This window comes from Myzus persicae, unplaced genomic scaffold, assembly GCF_001856785.1.
Source record: "Myzus persicae strain clone G006 unplaced genomic scaffold, MPER_G0061.0, whole genome shotgun sequence".
Classification (NCBI taxonomy): Eukaryota; Metazoa; Arthropoda; class Insecta; order Hemiptera; family Aphididae; genus Myzus; species Myzus persicae.
In genome coordinates this window covers 24,771-46,765 of record NW_019100636.1, presented here as the reverse complement: position 1 = coordinate 46,765, position 21,995 = coordinate 24,771, and the positions used below count along the sequence as shown (strand labels likewise).

Below are 21,995 nucleotides of genomic sequence, written 5' to 3'. Positions count from 1 at the left end.
TATTTGAAGTAGGTAGTAAAAAAATAATTAAAACAAAAATTATTTGAAGATTAAATATAAATTCAGTTAGTAGGAATCAAAATGAAAAATATATTTTATTGAAATTTTGTTTTATGCAGTGATTAATAAAATGTTAACATACTAAACATAATTGTTTGCTGAAGGTTGATCGCGCTCTTCTTCTGGTATTTCACACCAATTTGGTGATGACTCGTAAGATGACAGCCAATCAAAATCATTTATAATTTTCCAATTATTATTAGTTTCATCAAAATTAGCTATTTCAAATGATTTCTTAAGTAGCAAGCTATTGAGTGTAATAGGAGCAAATCTTAATTGTTTACAGTTTTCGATTATAGCGCTACTAGTAACGTAAATATAAAAATCAGTTGCAAAAGTATCATGAATACGCAATTGTTGAGATGCACACACAAATATTGTATCCTTACAGTTTTCAACAAAAATCGATGTGCTTGCACATGCAAATATTTTACACGTTGACAATGATGTTACACGCACGGTACTAGGTGTACCACAAATAATGACATTACAATTGGTCAATACATCTAAAGCTATATCTTTTGAAAAAGTTTCATCTTCTGTGAGGATTAGATTTTCATTAGAACGATTTTTAAACCCTAAATCTTCTTTATAAACTTTTGATTCATCTATTGGTTCAAATCTGTCTTCGACTTTAGGTTTAACTACTGATTTAGGTGGTCGTTTACCAAAAGTAAATTTCTTCTTGGGCTGTAATTTTTCATGCAATTGTTCATAACACTTTGTAACGTCTTTGATTTCATTAGAACACTTCTTCATATTATAAGCAGGTAAAAATGTTTTGGAATCATTTAAAAATTCTTGAAGCTCATTAATTTTTTGTAAAATATCATGAAAATTATCGGTTTCGATACAGTTGTTTTCAATACTAATTAACATATCATTAATTTCTTTTAATTTTGTTTTAAAAGACAAATCAAATGACGACTTTTGATTAATTGGTTCTTTTGCAGTAGTTGATTCCATGTTTAGCCGACACAACCAAGACAAATAGTAAAAGGACTCTTTAAGTTAAATAAATATGCCAATTATAGATGTAATAATTCATTAATTACAAGATGACGTTTGTTCATGGATCATCTGAGCAGTAGCAACAACATACGACCAAACAAAAATAGTGAACAATAAAAGGCCCTAGTTAAAAAAAAAAAATTTAATTAGTTTCAAGTTTATATTTTACAAAAATTAATAAATTGTTGTAAATAGTGTTTGCATGAATGTGTAATTACTTTATAGTTTATACTTATAAAAAAAACTATAATTTAGATGTTATGTCATATAGTACCAATAGAAAAAAATGAATATAACTAGTAAACTAGATACCTAGCCACCTAGGTATATTTAATAGTTATGACAGCAACCTACGTATATCATATGTACATGACATAATCTAAAGAAAATTACCCAAGAGGATGTTGTACCTGCATGTGCCGTTACTGTCTTACTAACTCATAAATCATAATACACCAAAATATATGTCCAGCAATTCTAATTTTATGTTGGCTTAAATATTAAAGTGAATTGACCTATAAACAAATTTAAATGTATGAACATTATCTGTACTCCCACATTGAATTTTACAATATATGTGTAAGTGAATAATGAGCATTTATAAATATTAGTATTTTACACGCTTAAAATTTATTTAAAAATAAAAATATCTTAAAAAACCAACAAGAGACCACAGAAAATATTCTTACATTTAAGTTTGAGTATAGGTCAATTTACTCTAATATTTAAGTTAACCACACAAAATTGGAATTGCTGGACATACATTTTGATATCTATATTATGTGTAAGTAAGACGGAGTTACAACACGGGTCCGACACCCACTTAATTATTTAAGCTACTTATTTGATCAAAAACATTACATTCCATCTTATTATTTAAATGATTTAGTGTTGGGTAATGAACTTACAATGTTTACAATATTAACTGTTTTCTTAGTTGGCACCATAACTGCTGACACCTGGTTTACAATTGAGAATTTTCTGTTATGAAATCTGTAGTTTAACAAAATACAATTTGTTGGATTATTTTAATGCATCTAGACTAAAAAGCTTTAATGAAATTACAGAATATAATATGTATTTTACCCGATGTAATACACTCGTCACTCATATTGATTTTTACATAAAGTTTTATTTAATATTTTTTTAATATTAATAGCATATTATGATTAACAGAATAGGTACTGATAACATATAACAAGATAAGTATTATTGTAGATAATTTTCATTTAGATTATAGGAACTTACGTACATTCATTATGATTCAGGCTTACCTACCTGTATATAATATAAGCATTTTAAACTGTAAAAAAACAATCAATGAACAAATAACTATTATTTTTAATACATACAAGATACAAATATATAATACTATAAGATATATTAAAATTGCTTACATATTTTTATAACATAGCGTTATTATCAGAACTTATAAATAAACAAAAATATAATTATTAAGTGAGCCTTTTATTTATAAATATTACAATTATATTTTTTTTATAGATACCTATTTTTTTAGTCATGTAGGCACACATGTTACCTAAGTTATATCGGTACTTTAGTGGTACTAAATAGTTTACAGTTGGTTCCTACATCCTATAATAGTCGTGGTGTACCGTTTACCCTAAAATCTAAATAATAATTAGTAATTACGATTTAATTGATGTACTTATTATTTCAATATTATTTAATTTATTGTACAATGTTGATGAGCGATTTGGTCACAGAATAATTGAATTAGAGTCCAAATTCGTGGTCTCTTGTCGTTCTCCATCCCAGCAATACCAGGGAATATCGTAATATAATACTTACTTATATTTAATCACAGTCGTCGTTAATTAAAAACTAACTTCTATGGCTTATTCAGCTAGAATAGCTGGATCATTAACATAATACTATACTGGGCAGCTGCAGCTGCTAATTGAAATTTAATATAATAAGTGTGCGACAGTTATCAAATCAGTAATCAACTACCTAGGTAGGTATTTATTTATATTTTCTTTGTGAACGGAACCCCGAAAACGCTGCACCGAGTAGAATCACAACTGACAAGAATTGAAGAATACCTGCAATATTAGAATGTCTGATTACTCTAAGTTTTACTGTGTTAATAAAGGTTAGATTTTTGTTTAATTTATACAATATCAAAGAAATTTATCCTGTTATATAGATTTGTAATTTATTGGTACGATAATAGCAACTCATTGATGAAGACATGAAGTACCTACGATCTACCTATATCCACTAGATGACTAGGTTGGTAGGTATAATACTAGGTATCTATTTGATTTAATATTATAAAAAATATACCTAGTGAATTATTACTTTCTACTATATTATAAAACAATGTGCTCAAACTGTATGAGTACTTAAAATTAAAATTCATAAATTCCAAAAATATTATAAACTTAACCAAAATAACTAGTCTTAGCCTTATGGCGGCCATCTTTAGGTAATTAAGAATAAGAAATATATTTCATATACTATTATACATATCTTATAAGTTATGAATTTATGATAGATAAAAAAATAGGCACCTTCTCAAAAAATGTTAATATTTTATGAAGTATATATAAAAAAATTGCTATAAATTAGATAAATAAGAAAACTATTTAATAGGTATTGGTATAAATTATAGTTTATTTATTTATATTTTATTTTTTGCCAGATTATTAGATTATTAAAGAGATGTATTTATTATAATAGATGGTTGGGAGATAACTAACTTGAGTAACGGGGTATAACGGTATATAATAAACCAGTACCCTTATTTTTGATAAAATAATACACTATTATTATTGTTTAATCAATATTATTACCTACATATTAGTTATTAGTTTATTACCTATTTAATAAATAATAATAAAATTAGATACCGAACTGAGCAATGAATGTATAGTATTGGTTTTGTAATTATGTGTGCGGTTTTTTTTGTTGTAAATATACACGATTTATAGTAGGAAAAATGCTTTTATTTTTAAATATTTTTTCTGATAAGAAAATAAATTTAGTTAATACTTTTGGGAGGTCAAAATTAGAAACTCTCACTTTTTAAAATAACGGGGAAAAATATTTTTTTAAATTTTTATGCAAAATTATAATTTTCGACAAAATCGAATTTCTTATATTGTTATAATTAAAAAACGATCAACTAAATTTTTTTTCTTTATTGGTTAAACATCAACTACCTACGCAGGTTATTAGCTTTACAAGTGTTGCATTGTTTATGCATCTATTAGAATTATTTAATACCTATACAATTTAAAGTTTTTAAAGTATAAAAATACTCTTTTTGAATTATTTATAGATATTTAAAATGTTCGATTATTTGTTTAGTTTTTTTTTCTATAGACAAAAAACCTTGAAAATATAATACAAGGCTCAGTATAAATTGTTATTACTGGACTTGAACAAAAAAATTTGTACTTAATAAATCGCAATAGTTTTTAATGAGTGTTTGAAGTTAGCATTTATACAAAATCGTGAAAATTTCAAATTATTTTGTTGTTCGATTAACAATTTTAATATTCATAACCCCTAAAATTTGAAGGAACTCCTTATAAATTGTCATAACTGGAATTATAAAAATGTTAAGCGTAATTTATTTTTCGAATATTTTTGTGAGCATTTGAAGCTTATTAAATTTTGACAAAATACTCGTGTAACATAACGATTTTTCATCAAATCATTTTTTTTTCGTTTTAATTGAAAAACGAATAACCGTACAATATTCTTAGATAATTTGAAACTATTGTACGAACAACGTAACATAACATATTATGCAATGAATTTTCAAAAACATTTAGAATAATGTTATACTATCTATGCATATTGCCTATTTATATACATTATAGTTTATAGTAAAATAAATAATTACGTTAGTAATAATATTATTATAGCAATGTATTTATTTTGAGTATTGTTTTTCGTAAGCGGTGATTTATTTTTAGATTCAAAATTAATGCATCTATTATATCACCTTTACAGCTACGGCTGTCGGCCATACTCAGTAGACAATTACCATAAGTACCTGCACTCGACTCCTAGTATTACTATGCTGATGAGTATTTGAATTATTTTCTAGTATAGTTTAGTACCTAGTTCCTAGTTAATATAAGTAACTACTGCAGGCTATCATATTATATAGTTAGTCAATAATCATTAATATTATTATTATAAATTAATGGTATAAATTTTAAGTTAAAATTATTATTAAAACTTCGTGGATCAAAAGAATACAATATTAAAAATCTACAGCAATGTACCTAGCCTTGTCACAAGCCAGCAGCTGCATAGTATACTTAATACTTATATATACCTAAATGACCTTTCTATATCTTATCGTCCATAACACAATTTTCCTCCAAAAATCTTAATTATTATATTATTTTATATATATTTAGTATAATATATCTACGAGTTTTTTAAGCTGTTTAATGCTGTACAAAAATGTTATACATCAAAAGTTAATCGATTCGAAAAATTGAATTATTTATGAATAGGTAGTACAAAAAGATCAAATATATTTTTAAAATAAATTATACCTTCCATAAAAAAGATGTAAGTCATTGTATAGTAGGTGTCGAGTGCACTTAGTACATGCACTTTTTCATTGAGTCTGAGTGACCTACTAACAGTACACGATATATGGATGTGTTCATTTATTGACAATACATTAAGTTTATTAATACCTAATAACTGATTATACCTAGCCATATTCCCCAAAATTCGAATCTAATTATTTCGGTAAATTTTTATTGTTTCAGAAATGTACAAACATACAACAATCAAATGTTCAAAATAACAGTATCTAGTATCAACCTTAATTCAAAAATTTAGAAATAAAAAAGTATAGGGAACCAAAATGGCTTCCGTTTCAAAATCGTCTACTTATAATTTATCTACTAGTTCAGACTCAGAAAATGAAATTAGAAGTATTATAAAACCTGATACTGCTAAAATCGATTTTAACAAAACCTATAATACGGAACTAGCTTCAAGCTTATCACGCCAAACTACAAACAACTCGTTGAGGTATTTTAAAAAACTTAAAAGAAAAAAACCCGTATATGAATCAGATTCTAGCTCTGTATCATATACACTAAACCCATCAAAGGATAAATGTAATCTACCTGATTCAAAAAACGTGTCAAATTACAAGAAAAAAAAACTCGGGCTTAAGAACAAAAATACCACATATAAAAATTCAATTGATTTAAATAAAGAATTTACAAACGCTTTTGAATCGTCTTCTGATTCTGATTTTCCTGATATAAAATATTTAAGAGCTATTTTACAAAATGAAGAGATTAATACTTCACCTGTCAGTAAGGATTCGAGACAAAATAAATCGTATTCGAGTTTAAGAAGTAAAAACCGACCAACATCAATAAATATTTCTAACATTACTGAAAATATCAAGAACGACTTAGAATCATCAATGTCATCAGATGTAACAGATCTTGGGGTTTCTCATGTAAAAATTGACTCTGTTAACTTTCAACAGAAAAATGTTTACACTAATAATGAACTAAATTTGGATAAAATATTATCAGATTGTAGTCTATCTGATGTTTTATTCGTTAGACAAGATAACAGTGATTTAAAAAGCCAATTTTATCCCACACAGAGTACAGATACTTCAATTATACAAATGAAATCCCCATTAAACATAAGTTTGGAAATTGATAATGAGCTTCTATCGCAGCAAACATCAAACGCTATTATAGATATACCGGATTTAATCGACAACGAGGCTGTAAAAGTCGAACAAAATTTAACTGTTAATGAAATTGAAATTTTCAAACCTGAACTTATATCAAACAATGAAGAGTCCAATAGTAATGAAGCGAAATCATTTTCTAAACAAAAATCAAATTTTCATATATCAACTGAAGAAAGTGTTATCTCAGAACAAATTTGCAATCATTGTAATCGTTCTAGTAAATTAAAAACTGAAAATACCAGTGATAGTAAAATAAGAAATACAAAACGAAGTAAATTACGTTCGCACGTTAAAACACTGACAAGTACATCAGATATTTTGAGAATTAAAAAATCATGTGATAGCAAAATAATAAAAAATTCTGAGAAAATAAATGAAACTGTTGACGATATTGGTCTAGAATATGATGCAGATAAAGACAACTATATGGTTGAGTTACCAAATGGAGCTTTAGTTCCAGTATTTTTATCAACATTAAAACCTAAGCATGTAAAAAAACTTTGTGCATGTGGAATTACTTTATCTGATATTCCTACTTATTGGAGCGAATCCTTTCATGATATTTTACATCAAAATATTTATAAACTACGTTTTATAGGGGATGTATCGGCTGATGACACTGTTAACATTAAACAAAATGATTTATTATTTAGAATTTTAATGTTACGTGAAAACCATTATAATAACGAAAGCATAAAAAAATCAATCAAAGATATAGATGATTTTGTGTGCTTAGAATATGGTATCTCCAATATTAGTATTCAATCATATAGATATTCCACATATTTAGCGGTTCTACCTAATTTCAAGGTGATAGGATATTTAGAAGTGAAGCCCATACAAAAAGCGTATATATTTACCAATGATGATAAATATTCAGGAAATACAACAGTACCTGTGAAGTTTGGTGTATCAAAGATTTGGACTTTAATAAAATACAGACATAAAAACGTCGATGTTAACTTGTTAGAAACATTTTGTGAAAAAAACAAAATTCAAAAGAAAGACTTGGCATTTTCCTTAGATGGAAGTCAAGGTGTCAAATTTATTCAAGAATACACAGGAAATAAAAATATTTTTATTTACAATGAAAACGCAGCCTAGTTATTAGTATTTATTATTAGAATATATGTTTCTATACACCTATAATCTATATAGTAGACATCAGGTGGTAATGATTATTTACAATGATAAGTACCTATAAATATTTTTGGAATGTCATACTATAAATTTATTTAATTTTTTCAAATACTTATTACTATTATTAATTTAGTGCTCTAATTAAACTCTATATAATATTAGTTTTATTAATATTGTTAGAATTTCTAAAGATTAACTTAGCTGATGATTTAAAAAAAAAAATCATGAATTTATTAAAACAGAATATTATATTATAAGTTACGATTACTTATACAGTATACCTACATCTATAGTTTTTCTTTTTTAGTTTCTATAATAAACATTGTAAATAATTTAAAATTGAGTATTTTCTAAAATCTAAATGTTAGTCTTAGTCATTACTAAAATATAAATATATAATATGATATTGTATATTTCTATGTATTTAGTGCTATATTTTTTTGTAAGTTATAATAATTATAATATTATTAAATGACTAATTTGTTCTATTATTATGTAGGTATTATCATATCGGAAGCGACGGAAGCTACATGTATTATAATATATTTTTAAATTGTTGTTATTCCTATGTATGTGCTATATTTATCAAGGAAAGATTCATCAAATGATTAACATTTATTTGGCTGCGATTTTAAACGGAATGCAATCATCATCTACTGTAGTTTGTAAAAGGGTAAGTACCCACCAACTCGACATTCGTTCATTCGTAGTTATTGTTACTTTTTGAATCTATACAATTAAATCCAATTTAAATTACGATTTTATAATGTACTGCTGTACTAGGGAGTAGGTACATGATAATCAATTATAGACTATAGTTGATTCGGATAATTTGGACAAAATAAACATTTTATTCTGGATGAATAAATATCACAGTCCTTCCAGGTAACATAAGGATCAATTTCGAGAAATTTAACAATAATTTTATCGGTCTAAAAAACTTTTTACGATTAAAATATTTGCGTCTTCTTCGTAAAACTAAACAATTGATGCAAATTTTGAACCATTTTAATTTTAAATTGCAGTATTGCACTATGCTTTTCATACTGTTTTGAGTTTTTCGTGGATTTAGTCGTTTTTTAATTGTCCAGAATATTAATTATTACTTACAACTTACAAGTTAAAATAGTTATTCCATTAAACCATACTACTATGCTGTTTAATATTTCGTATATTATCTAAGATTGCATTCGTATCCTATATTTCTCATTGATTGATTACTGATTAGTTCAAAAGTAATCACTGATCACATTAGTCATAACTCATAACTCATTATACACGACAAAAAGTCTATAATAGATATGCGGTAGGTATAATGACATGCATTATGACCATGAACTAAGATATACCTATACCTATATCTTAGTTCATGATTATGACTATTATGAGAATTTATTATCTCGTTCTACTATTCTTATCAGATGTTAATAACAATAATAATATTATCAATTGTATCATAGTCGGTCCGCGCGGTCGAGGATAAAATGTTCTCGGATAAATAATAGTTCTCACATTGTCTCACGTGTTAACGACGTTACCGTTTAATTTTCTTTCTTTCAACTTTTGAGTTTTGACACGAAAAATATGACTATAAACCGGTATTTATTATATTTTTCATACATTGGAACTAGATTTCGGTAAGAAAATTAAAGGTACTTACTCTATGTTATCAACGATGTTTAATTATTAAAAATGTGATGCCAAAAGTTACATAAGACATTTTATTTATTTAATGGTTTACTGAAATGTAATGTACCAATCATGAGCTACTAAATTATGTTTAAAGAACCATACGTTCGCCATTAAATAAATCATAAAAGGTTTGAATGTATTGACATCGAGCATCTTGTCATTAAGCCAGGAAAACTAGAAAAATCTTCCATTTAAGTATAATTTATGAAATGAATTGTTTATTTTTAAATTGTTTTATAATTTTTTAGCTACAAATGCTCCAATTCTGATATTTTTGGAACAAGAATCTAGGTATTACAATACATGAAAATCAATTTTTTTTTCAAAATATATTTGTGTGCATTATGATTTATACTATTTAACATAGATAAACATTTTCTTAGAGTAAAATATTATATTTGAAATTAATAACAATTACCTTATTCTAGTTTATCAATATAAATGCCCCTACTGAAATCGCACCAGTAAAATCTGTTGAAACGAAGTGTATCTTTGCAATGGGTAGACTGTTGACTACTCTGTGAACTTCTTTTTTGGTCTAAAGTGTACATGATGATATGGCTAATGACATTAGGCGTTCATAAGTTGTATAATAAAAGTGTTTTATACATGTTATATCCTAAATTAACCGTAAATTACTTGGTATAAAATATACCAATTATCAATTATACATCATAATTACGCAAACCCTTGACCAGTTAGTATGAATAGTGAATAGTTACATGTACTAACAATTATGTTTCACAATAAAACTCTTGTAAATTTGTAAATAATATTAAAGATTATTTTGTTTTATGTCATACATTTTAGAGATTATCTTATGTGGTTAGTATTGATAGGTCCCACAATGTAAATACGGTATAAGATGTCTTCTCTACATCATGTTAGGCTCTTAACCTCACCCAAATAGTAGTTGGAACAGAGCTAAAGTTAAATACTTGTCTAATATTTTCTTTTATCTCTGACTACACTGTTTATAATGTTCGCACATGTGACTTAAGGGCAACAACCTTTATTAATTGTGTACTTTAAAGTAAGTAGATTATATAATACTGATCAAACTCCTTATTTGTTTACCTAATATAATAGATTGTGTTTAAATTTTTAGTGGAGTACAACGACAATTAACTTATGATATGCTACATAATGATGATCCATCTTCAGTACAAGGATTATTAGAATATGCTATAAAGCAGTTACAACCCTTAAATATTCCAAAGTTACATTTATCAAGCCGGTTAGTAAACATCTAATATTATATTGGTCAATTTTGTAAATGGTTGAAATCTTAAGATGTCCTTTGAGATGTATTGATAATAATATCAAGTATAAATTCTTATTTTGGAAGCAGAATTTTAATAACTAAACAATATTAATATATTATACCACAGAATTGAATAATTCATTATACCTCTGTTCAGAATAATGGGTTAAGTTCAAATGGTAGTTTAATGATTATTCAAATGAACAATATTACTATATTAGTTTCAAATAGTTCATTTTCCTACTTTAATGCTTTGTAGTGCCAGTGCACCAAACAATCTCAAGTCCATGTGCAGTAGATGGCCACTCAAGCATCTTCTTATTCTGAATTGAGCATAAATATTTTGTACACTAAAATTACTTTAGTGTAATGATGAAAATTTAATATAATTATTATAAATTATGTGAATATTTAATAAAATTTAAAGGTATAAAGGTATAAAGATTTTTTAAGGTTAGATAATCGATAGTTTTAGGAATAATATTTTTTTAAATCATCATGATTTGTCCTCAGACATCTTAATTTTAATATGTTTATGCTTATCCTCATTCCTTAACAATAACTATTATAACTTATTTTTTGCAAAATTGATTTTGCTGTCAAATTTTTAAATTCTGTATATTCACATAATATTTAAATAAAATTTTTATTAAATCAAAAAATTATTATAAATTATAATATTAAATGTCCAATTCCAATGTTGTTGAAGTAATTTTTTGAAACAATATGCTTATTGTACTTTTTTGTGTATAGATTGTATAAGTTCTAGATTAAAAATAACTAACAATACATGACAATTTTTTTTGAAAAATTAAATTAATAAATTATTTTTTATTTTATTCTTAGGACAGATCAAGGAGTTCATTCATTTAAGTCATCTGCTCATTTAGATTTAGAATTACCGTATACCTGTCATCCCAACAAACTAGTATTCCAAGTGAATAACTTCTTAAGCTCATGTGAAGTTCCTATTAAGTATGTTTAAAATTTGTGATTATAAATTATATTCTATTCTATTTAAAAATTATAATTCTAATAATTGGAAAATACCTTGTTATTTATATTGGTTAGTTTTTCTTTCAATTAATATTTTATTTTTTCAAATTATATTATAATCATAATTATTGAAATGTATTTTATTTATTTAATGTAATAATAATAAAAAACAATATAATTTTTCATAATAAGGCTAATTGGTGCTCAAATAGTTCCTAATAATTTCAATGCAAGATCATGTGCAAAGTGGAGACAGTATTTATATCGATTAGCAGTAGTCAAATCAGAATTTAAGGATCTATACGCGGAGAGATTCGTGTTTCCAATCCCAATTACAGAAGTGAAACGTTGCTATTTTATTCAGTGAGTTATTATTATTATTTTATTTGGAACTAATATCCCCATTTAATATTTTTCACTGATTTCAGAAAATGTGATTTTGATGTAGAACTTGTGAAGAATGTACTTCCACTGTTTATTGGAACTAAAGATTATAAAACATTTATGGGAAAATCTGGAATAAATCCTGAGTAATTTTAAAAACATAAATATTTTATAAATTATATACTTTATTTATATTAAGAAGAAACTTAGGCAACCGACTTGTAGGCAGGGGTATGGTTTTACTATATAGCAAGCATACAGATGGTTTACTTGGTAGTCGGAAACAAAAACCTAGTAATCTAAAATAAACACACCCACGTTAAAATAGACCAGGTACAAAAATAAAAGTTTATTTAAGTTCAATTTTTTTTTCATTTTCTAATATCATATTTTATAGGGTTTTTAAAATTTATTTTGTTATATTGTTGGGTACCTACTACCTAGTACCTACGTACATAGTTGAATATTGGTTATTTAATCAATATGCAATATTCCTTTCAATAAATTGCATTTTTATTACACATCTATTGATAATAATTTTAACATTTCGACTTTTTTAAGCCAAGTACTATTTACTTAATTTATACTGTGGGGTATATACCTCTATGTATCTAAATCATTACATAAGATTAACTTGAGCAAAAAAAAAATAATGTTTAGCTCAAAAAATAATATAAATTTTTTTATGGGGCTTTTTTTCCTGGATGAATTTCTTTTTGTAGGTTTTTTTTCTACAATTTGGTTTACTTAGATAGGCGATAAACAGGTGTTGCCTAACCGGTTACAGTTGAGGTTCCTTCTTAACATAATTTGAGTTAGAATATTGAACATTTATAATATGAATTAAATGTAACCAACAGGCTTAAAATTAGTTCTTTAATAGACTTCTTGTTTATTTGGAAAAGTTGGTAGATGTGATTATTTCTAATTTTTGTAACTCAGATAACAAAATTATAAGTTTCTATTAAGAATTACGATATTTTGTGGTTCTTTATACTTTACATTATTTGGTTTTACTGTACATCCTCGATTAATGTCAATGTTAGGTTCCTAGAAAACAACATTAAGTGAGACACTTTTTAAATGTACTGAATTAGGATATTGTGCTCTTGCTAATATATAATACATAACAATAATAAGCATTACATAACAATTGTATAGTGCAGGGCAGGAAAAGTGTCGTTAAGCAACTTATTATCGAACAAATGTAAAAATATTACATACATCATACTTGGTACATACAAAATAAATATATAATATGATTTCCACCCCCAGAAACCCATTGCCAAATGCCAATTCTAATAATGACTCATCCACGGTTCGTACATATGATAGGCATGTCAATAAAATCAATAACAGCATTATCTGAAAAAACCTTGAGAACTGAAATTAAATTAAATTATTGTACTTACAATCTAATATTAAAAATAAAAACTAAATTATAATAAAACTATTGCATTGTTAAACGAAATACAAGGATTTAAAATATACCATGCAATAGCAAGACAACGTACACTAATCAAGGATATACAGTATTTTATATTTCACTTCTCTTATTAACGAAGTCTAACACATCTATTATTAGATTTGTCAGTGCTTATAGAAAGTTAGCGATAAAAATTTTAACTGTACAATAAATTACATTTATGAATTATTAACTAAAAATTCTGATTTTAAATTTTGAGTGATATAACAATATAAGGAATGTATTTTATACATGTTATATACTACACCTTTGACATTAAAATTTTTTTTCTCTAGATTAAGTTCAATACGTACATGGAATAATATTGAAATAGTTCCTGGGCGTTCATTTTATCCGACAGATATTGACAAGTATTACAATTATTGGGATATTCGTGTTAATGCAAAATCATTTCTATACAAACAAGTATGAGTTTATTATTCACTTAATTATTATTTTTATTTTTTAAATATTATTTTAATAAACAGTTTATATTTATTTTTTAAGCACTGAATAACCAACAGTACTAGCATTTTTTTGTGAATTAAATGAATCAATATTCCTATTTTATGAATACTACCATACTTGGTTATTTCACCAAATTTTAATCTCAGGTTGGGTGTCACTTTGTTGTGTCCTTTGATCCTTTCATTAATAAACACACATATTTAAAATAGAATACTTCATTACTGTTTTGTTCTACAATAACTGCATCAAGCAAGTGCTTACTGCTGAAGAACCCACTTTTGTCCTCTCCTATCTCTTATATATTGTAGCTTAACCTAGTTTCTATGTTGCTACATTTGTTCTTAGTTTATTAACAGTCCAAAATTTACCGACTAAGACTTAATACTAAATTGTATTACATATTACATAAATGTTTTATTAATGTTTATAACTTATATATTGCAACCACTAACAGGTAACAACATAGTATACCCTGATCTCAAGGTCTTGAGGGGCCTGGTCCCAGTTTTTAAAATTTTGTTTGTTAAAATATAACTTAACACATTACACACTTGTACACAGAAACATTTTTCTGAGCTTCTGCTTTGTAGTTATGAAGACTCATCATGATAATTCAAAAATTATTGTATCCTTAAAGTTAAAATAACTTAATATTGCATTTCATAAGCACAAATTATGTTTTAATATCTCAACTGAACCATTGTTTTTTTTATTTTATAGATTAGACGTACTGTCGGTGTGCTTATTAAAGTTGCTCAAAATATAATTACATATGATGATGTTAAATATATGTTTGATAATCCATCAATTAATAGTTGGAATCCAAAAGTATCAACGGCACCAAGTCATGGCTTATATTTGTATGACATAGGATACGATGAAAAAGATTTAATTTTACCAATAGAACACAATAAATTGGAAGAACCAGTTCACAGTGAAAGTCCGGTGGAAATTACTTTAGATTTAAAAAAAGAAATAGTGAAACAACGTATAGAAAATCGAAGAGTTGCACTTGAAGCTCGTACAGCCAAGTCAATAGAAAAAATTAAAAATCATGAGTTTCTTAGATCAGTTAAAAAATAGAAAAAGTAGTTTATTAAGTGTTGAAACCAAAGTAACTACAGAAAGTGGTCTAGTTTTTAAAGAAATAAAATTAGCAGATGGTTTTAAAAGACAACTTTTATTGAATGAACAAACTCATGGTTTTATTGTTGATTCTAATCCAGATCTTAATGCTGGTCATGTATTTGAATTTTTATACTTTGGCTCGCAAGATATTGCTTGTGACCCAAGTATTTTAAATGCATTACAAATTACTGATATATTGAGTATTGGTGTAGAAGTACCTAAATACAATAATTATATGTATAAATTTATTGAAGCCTATGATTTACCATCATTTAATATGAATAATATTTTTGATGATACCTTTTTATACATTGAAAATATTCGTTTAACGGGTCGTCGTATATTTATTCATTGTAATGCTGGCATATCTCGTTCGCCAACAATTGTTATAGCATATGTTATGAAGCATTTAAAAATTGATTTTGATCATGCTTTAAAACTTGTTAAGGAAACCAGAACAACTATTAAACCTAATGCTGGTTTTCTTTCACAATTAAAAGCTTATGATGAATGTTTGAAAAAAAATTTGTATCTGTAAATAAATTGAAAATATATGTGTTTATAATTTAATATTAATTTGAATTTATTGAAAATTTCCATAACAGTAGCTACAATTATTGGAGGCATTGATGTCTATGAGAACGCCTATGACATCATTATTTTTAAAGCTTAAGCACCCGCCCACCCTTACATATTTACAAAAAAATTCTACTATTAATTAACTTATGAAATTTGCTATAGGCAACTCCAATTTTTTGTTTCCTCTGCTGCAATACTATACAGGCTGACTAGACTGTGTAATTCCCTCTGAAATAACCTTTAGTCACAATAGTGTGTGTAATGAATCGATTCGTATATATATATGTCTCATTATGTGCTACCATTGATATAATAATTATTAACTACTAACTTATAGTTAATACATTTTTAACAATGGTACTATTCTCAGCCATTCGAACGATTTCCTATTTTGTTGTTATTCAAAAAAGAATAACCATAGGGCGTAGATAATTAGAATGTACTCCATATGTTTATTTTATCAATTCATACACTTTATAAAATTGTTTATGGAGTATGGACAGTTTCAATTTTCATTTTTTTTTAGTTTTTTTTTCTATAAATGTCAATACAATTTTATTCATTGGGTCAATAATATTGAAAAATTAATACAGTGCTCCTGATATATTATTACAATATCAGTTGAAAAATATTTAAAATACATATTCATGATTTTGTTTTATAAGCATTTAAAGTTCAAATGTTGACAACATTTATCAAATTTAAAATTAAAAATGTATTTTGTAGTTAAATATTTTTAAGATGTTCAACTTTTATAGCTAAAGATCAAAAATGTAAGACAAAGTTGCACACAAGTAGTTAATTCTGCAACCATCAATTAAAAAAAATATACAAACAGTTTTTTTTATAGTTATTTTTTGTTCAAATTTGGACGAAATTACTTTATTAAATAATCAAGAATTATGATTTAAGTTATTTTGTGGTACCTAATTTAAAAACATTATTTGTGGGTAGGTTACCTACTTGAAACTTTTAGAGTATATTATTATTACAGTTCGATGTATGGCTCCAACAGCTATATTTCACTTAATGTTTGTGTTAAGCGTGAACAAATTTAAATAAATATCTTTACTATTAAAAGAAAGTTATCAAAATAATTCCACTGTGAGTTCGCCTTCGCCGATAATTGGCTGTAAGTCTACTTTTGACATCTGTGCTTACAACAAGAAAAGTATTAAAGTTGGATTATTAATTGATAAGCAGATTTCAATTATTATAATACTAGAATGTAAAACAACTAAAAAGAGTTTAAGCCTTGATCTAGAACTCTAGACCAATGGCTTTCATTAATGTGTGATAATAATATTATACATCAATTATTGATAATTATTGATAATCTACAAACTCGATGTAATCTTGTAAGAATAACTGATGACTTATAAGTTATTCTGTTAAGGTGAAACAGTCTTCAATTATATTACATTCTAATGAAAATTATATAACTTTCACCCTTGTCAACCTGCAAAGGTTGAAACAAATTCAACAGTGTATTGAATTATATATTATTGAAAAACAAAAAAATTGCAATCTTACCAGAAGACCTTTGGCACAGCAGATGTTATCCTCTTGTCGACGGAATGAATTTATAAACCAATACATTCAGAATTATGACTTAACTACTTAAGTTATAGTAATATGGAATGTAACGATATTTCTTTTATGTATGAATTATTACAGTATCATTATAACTACTATCAGATATGAATTTAGGGCTCGGAACTTAATGCACTTAAAAAGTACTAAATATGCATGCTCTTATGCGCTTAAAAAAGTACAAATATGCTCTAAAAATAATAAAAATTTAAAATATAAACTTGTATTATATTTTTTTACACAAAATTTTCATTTGCAGAAATATTTTATAAATTTATAAATATGGAAAAAACAAAGTAGGTAATAAGAATTATTTTGATTTTTAATTTTTAATCATAATTTAAACAGCATAAAAATGCCTCCAAAATGTTCCTGGAATAAAATAAATAATTATAAATCGGAACTGACAATAATATCTCGGCAGTTGTAGGTCTATTTATTAATGCCATCTGCACATCGACGATCAACAATAATCATTGAATTATTTCCCTAGAAAAGTATTTATACAAAATCATCGCTTTTCTATTGCAGATATTTCCATTTTATATTTATTTAATATTTATATATTCTATTTTAGATAAAGCAAGCTGTAGTTATAATTTATAAATATTTATACATTATATTATTCAATAGAGGAAAAACATTGTTTTTAATGCCAAGTGGAAAATAAAAAAATACGATATACAAGAATATCTAATAAATTCTTTCAATATGAATCTATTAATGTTTTTATTTACGAATCTTCATATATTATAATTTATAAAATAAACTCTAAAAAAATGTAAAATTAAGAAATATGCTCTAAAGTCTAAGTCATTAAATACCTATGCAAAAATATGCACTATAAACTTTTGATGTGTATTTCGTAGTGTCTTAGATTGAATTTCTAGCTCACTTAGCAATAAATCTAAAGGTCCAAAAAAACACGCAAGTGCAACAACTTCCGAGCTCTAGGCCATCTGGCCATAATATATGATATATACAAGACTTAACAGTCTAATTTTTTCTTTAATCAATTGCTAACCCATAATTTTTTATTTTTTTTATTTTACATTTCATAATATCTTGATTATTGTATTATTGATTAAGTATTGAATACTTGAAACATTCGTCATCGTTATTTTTTATACATGACTAGGTAAATCTAAATATGTACTTCCTCTTTTAAGAGGATTAACTTTATTGATTCGTAATTGTGTACACTGTACAATCTATAGATTTAAGTGACCAGTCTGATTTTTTGGTTTAAACTGTGCTTCCTCAGATAATAGTTTGTCAAACATTTTGTTTAATAAACTATTAAAATCGGATGATGTACACGCTAATACGTTTGAAGTTATAACCGACATATCTTGTACTTCACTCATTAAAAGTTGTTCATACGTGCTATCAACATGTAAATTAAATTAAATTGTTGACTGCTGGCTTGATTGTGCTAACCTAGAAATTAACACTTCAGAAACATAACTAAAAAATTCAGGTGGTAGTCTATTAATTTTTCCTTGTTCTTAACAATTATAAACGTTCTCGAACAGTTTTTAAATCGTTCAATTTCAACAAGTTCGCTCTCGGCTGATTCCATTCGTCTACGTTTGGTGATTGTATTTCTTTTCATTATGTAACTGTAAATAAATTTATTTAAAAAATAATAATAATAATAATACATTCGTTCATATTCCTAACTGATTGAGATTTAATTATTAGTGTATCAGATATTCAGCTTATTGTAATGTCTGTTTGTTTTAATTATTATTTCATCAGAACATAACAGAAAATGTAATCAAAGTACATTATCCAACGACAAATCACAGCCACCGAACGTGATCGGATTAGGATCATACGAACGCGTTGTAAGGTCATGGATAGTGGTATGCGAAGTGGGCAGCAACGAGGGTGTGATTCACCCACAGCACTGGAACTTTTGCCGTCTACGCACATACACCTAACGTGCGCGTACCGTACAATCACTTCTGTGGTACATAATTCTTACCCGACGGCTGAAACGTACAAGTTATACACAACAATTATTATACGCCGTTGTGGTACGTGTCGAGCTCGAATTTTTACGAATATACTTTCTGTTATATTAAATATTTAAATCACATTATATTATTTAAAACATTATAATAATATATCTATAGTCTATACCTATTACTGTTAATGATAGATTAATAATATTATATTAATAGCTAAGTCTTAGAATAGTTTTAGTCTATATTCAAAGATTATTCTAATTGTCTAAACAGCGAATTTAAAGAATTGTGAATTTGCATTTATAAAATGAATATTGTGATTGTACGTAGTTAAGTTTTAGTTGTTTTTTTTTCATATTTTAATTTTTTGGTTTTGTATTCTTATTTTTTCTTTATGCATTTTTTCTTCTTTATCTTCGTTAAAATTTCTTTGTTCATGAGATATATTTTCATCATATCTAAAACAAAAAATTCTAAATATGTTACGGGTACAGGTACGGTGTCAATATTAACAGGGAACGGGTTACTTACTAAATTAACTCCTTTTGTTAAGAACCGTCTACATACTATACATCGTGTATAATAACAATAATCTTTAAACTCTTGTATATCTTTAAATCGAACAAACTGGTATAAAGGATTATAAGTTCGAAACGTACTCGTATAACCACTAGATCTTTCACGATGATAACATGCAGTGCTACACAACTTTTGGTCAATTTTGAACAATGTCGAACAGAATGTCCCCAAGTCAGATGAGCAAGTAATTTCTGACAACGTGATCGTAGATGTTTGGTGCCGTACTCGATGATATGGTTGTGGTAAAAGACGTCTACGCTTCTCCATTGAATTGGCGTATGCGGCGCGTGATTGAGGTGTTGTCAGGCTCCGACAAGGTTGTCCAAGTCGTCAGGTTCCTTATTAGAAAAAAAAAATCTAACAATTACTACATCAATGTAAAGTGTAGCCGCTGGGTTGCTTATTTTATCACGCGATTCATGTCATACTTAATTCTAGCTCATATTCTTATCGTAAAAAATTAATTTACAGATTGTATATATACTAATTAAAAAATTTAAAAAATTTAAAAAACTCTTATGGCAAAATATTAACTTCTTCAATAATTAAGTTGGTTAGGAAAAGACAAAAGCTTCGTAAGACTATTTTATTTTACAATATGTAAAACTATTTATTTTTATAATAATATGTAACATTGTTTTAAATTGTCAAAATACCAATACACCATACATAGGTAGTAACCTAATTAAGGAACTCTTCAATTAAATATATCTAATTATTATTGATAAACAATAATATAATTGGTAATAGAATAGTACCTAAATAATAGTATTGTATACTACACTTGCCTAATGTTATTATGTTTATATATAAATGTAACAAGAAATCAAGAAAAAGAAAAGAAAAGAAAAGAAAAGATTATCATCAGAAGTTTAAATTAATTTAACTACAATAAATTATTAACATTAAACGAACATCAAATAATAAAATTAATTTGTTACCTTAACGAAAAAAAGACTTAACTTAAGAACCAAAAAGTTAAATTTTTTAAACATTTATTATGTATATTCGTGAGACATTGTGTTATCAAAATTATTACATGATGAGATACAAATGACCTGCTATAGTTATGGCGGATATGTGGCTTCAAAGTTTTTACAAAAGGTAGCTAATCTAGCAATCTAGTTTATTGTCTATATCTGTGCGCAAGGATGTGATGCTAAAAACCCAGTTGGTCACCCATCCGGGAGCTACGCTAGCAACGTTAGCCGGTGAGTACACTCAGAGGGTTTCCGCAGATTCAGAGTATGATCGCGCATCACCAAGCCTCTAATTACAATTTATAAATCAAATAATAATTTTAACCATGTCACTCACAAGTAGTTACAACATAAAAAAAAAAAATAGTCACGTAACAACGCAATTTGACGTTTTAGATATTTTGTGTTTGTTGTTCTTTCTTATATAGCCAATATATGGCTGCACATACATAATTATTTCGTACATACTGATAATACAGACATACACTTCTTAAAATTCTGTTAATAACAGACATTACGGAAATTTATTTGGTATAATAAGAAAATACGTGAATTACGTCTCCTCTTCAAAGGGTAAACTGTATACAATTATAAAAATGAATCTTAAAAATTCCCATGTTGTTAATTTACTCAATTCATTCTTAAATAATGTCGATTTTATTCATATGTGTTTAATGTTTATAATTAAATGTAAATCTATTTAGATGTATCAGACCTCAATTTTAACTCCCCAACACAAGCTATGCTCATAGGAGAGTAGCAAATCGTTTTAGTTTTTATTATATACATCTACATATATATTTTTTTTCTTCTAATTTATGTTTGATTTGTTGAATTTCTAAATAAATATTATTATTATTATGTAAAAAAGAATGATATTTAATTAATAGTTTCATTGACAAAATTAGTTAGTCTATGAAGTTCGTGTGAGCTGTGGTGAAAGCTGCTGATACATGAT

At 26.3% G+C, this 21,995-nt stretch overlaps 5 protein-coding genes and 1 long non-coding RNA gene across 10 annotated transcripts; 4 read left to right on the top strand and 2 right to left on the bottom strand.

Moving 5' to 3' along the window:
• Positions 1–76: 76 nt before the first annotated feature.
• LOC111038215 (tubulin-specific chaperone C) lies at positions 77–2,902 on the bottom strand. 3 transcript variants are annotated; one of them, XM_022321245.1, is made up of 3 exons: positions 2,884–2,902; positions 1,980–2,064; positions 77–1,194 (listed from the first exon to the last, which is right to left on the bottom strand). In XM_022321245.1, exon 3 carries the CDS (start codon positions 1,024–1,026, stop codon positions 142–144), a length of 885 nt encoding a protein of 294 aa, XP_022176937.1. In that variant the 5' UTR covers positions 1,027–1,194; positions 1,980–2,064; positions 2,884–2,902; the 3' UTR covers positions 77–141. The 3 variants fall into 3 exon arrangements, with proteins under 3 accessions (XP_022176937.1, XP_022176921.1, XP_022176928.1); XM_022321229.1 differs by lacking the exon at positions 2,884–2,902 and adding an exon at positions 2,158–2,288; XM_022321236.1 differs by lacking the exon at positions 2,884–2,902 and adding an exon at positions 2,137–2,280.
• A 2,947-nt stretch (positions 2,903–5,849) lies between these two features.
• LOC111038067 lies at positions 5,850–8,163 on the top strand. Its single transcript, XM_022320997.1, has one exon. It carries the CDS (start codon positions 5,936–5,938, stop codon positions 7,898–7,900), a length of 1,965 nt encoding a protein of 654 aa, XP_022176689.1. The 5' UTR covers positions 5,850–5,935; the 3' UTR covers positions 7,901–8,163.
• A 1,215-nt stretch (positions 8,164–9,378) lies between these two features.
• On the top strand, positions 9,379–15,321 carry LOC111038133 (tRNA pseudouridine synthase-like 1). 3 transcript variants are annotated; one of them, XM_022321087.1, is made up of 7 exons: positions 9,379–9,573; positions 10,737–10,865; positions 11,739–11,867; positions 12,081–12,251; positions 12,317–12,418; positions 14,034–14,163; positions 14,926–15,321. In XM_022321087.1, the coding sequence occupies exons 1-7, from the start codon at positions 9,521–9,523 to the stop codon at positions 15,286–15,288; spliced, it is 1,077 nt and encodes a 358-aa protein (XP_022176779.1). In that variant the 5' UTR covers positions 9,379–9,520; the 3' UTR covers positions 15,289–15,321. The 3 variants fall into 3 exon arrangements, with proteins under 3 accessions (XP_022176779.1, XP_022176788.1, XP_022176796.1); XM_022321096.1 differs by having other exon boundaries at positions 9,380–9,588; XM_022321104.1 differs by lacking the exon at positions 9,379–9,573 and adding an exon at positions 9,599–10,661.
• LOC111038145 (dual specificity protein phosphatase 19-like) lies at positions 15,232–15,905 on the top strand. Its single transcript, XM_022321119.1, has one exon. It carries the CDS (start codon positions 15,260–15,262, stop codon positions 15,869–15,871), a length of 612 nt encoding a protein of 203 aa, XP_022176811.1. The 5' UTR covers positions 15,232–15,259; the 3' UTR covers positions 15,872–15,905.
• Positions 15,906–18,594: 2,689 nt separating this feature from the next.
• On the top strand, positions 18,595–19,812 carry LOC111038029. Its single transcript, XR_002604932.1, has 2 exons — positions 18,595–19,129; positions 19,267–19,812. It is a non-coding gene; the product is annotated as an uncharacterized LOC111038029 (long non-coding RNA).
• Positions 19,813–19,871: 59 nt separating this feature from the next.
• On the bottom strand, positions 19,872–20,633 carry LOC111038023. The gene is made up of 2 exons (XM_022320951.1): positions 20,010–20,633; positions 19,872–19,936 (listed from the first exon to the last, which is right to left on the bottom strand). Exons 1-2 carry the CDS (start codon positions 20,322–20,324, stop codon positions 19,931–19,933), a joined length of 321 nt encoding a protein of 106 aa, XP_022176643.1. The 5' UTR covers positions 20,325–20,633; the 3' UTR covers positions 19,872–19,930.
• Between the last annotated feature and the right edge of the window lie 1,362 nt (positions 20,634–21,995).

Bases quoted from the DNA above. Each gene is read 5' to 3' on its own strand.
- LOC111038215 (XM_022321245.1), bottom strand. From the start codon at position 1,026: ATGGAATCAACTACTGCAAAAGAACCAATTAATCAAAAGTCGTCATTT.
- LOC111038067 (XM_022320997.1), top strand. From the start codon at position 5,936: ATGGCTTCCGTTTCAAAATCGTCTACTTATAATTTATCTACTAGTTCA.
- LOC111038133 (XM_022321087.1), top strand. From the start codon at position 9,521: ATGACTATAAACCGGTATTTATTATATTTTTCATACATTGGAACTAGA. The intron at 9,574-10,736 runs GTAAGAAAATTA...TTAAATTTTTAG, and splicing joins TACATTGGAACTAGATTTCG to TGGAGTACAACGACAATTAA. The intron at 12,252-12,316 runs GTGAGTTATTAT...CACTGATTTCAG, and splicing joins AAACGTTGCTATTTTATTCA to AAAATGTGATTTTGATGTAG.
- LOC111038145 (XM_022321119.1), top strand. From the start codon at position 15,260: ATGAGTTTCTTAGATCAGTTAAAAAATAGAAAAAGTAGTTTATTAAGT.
- LOC111038023 (XM_022320951.1), bottom strand. From the start codon at position 20,324: ATGGAGAAGCGTAGACGTCTTTTACCACAACCATATCATCGAGTACGG.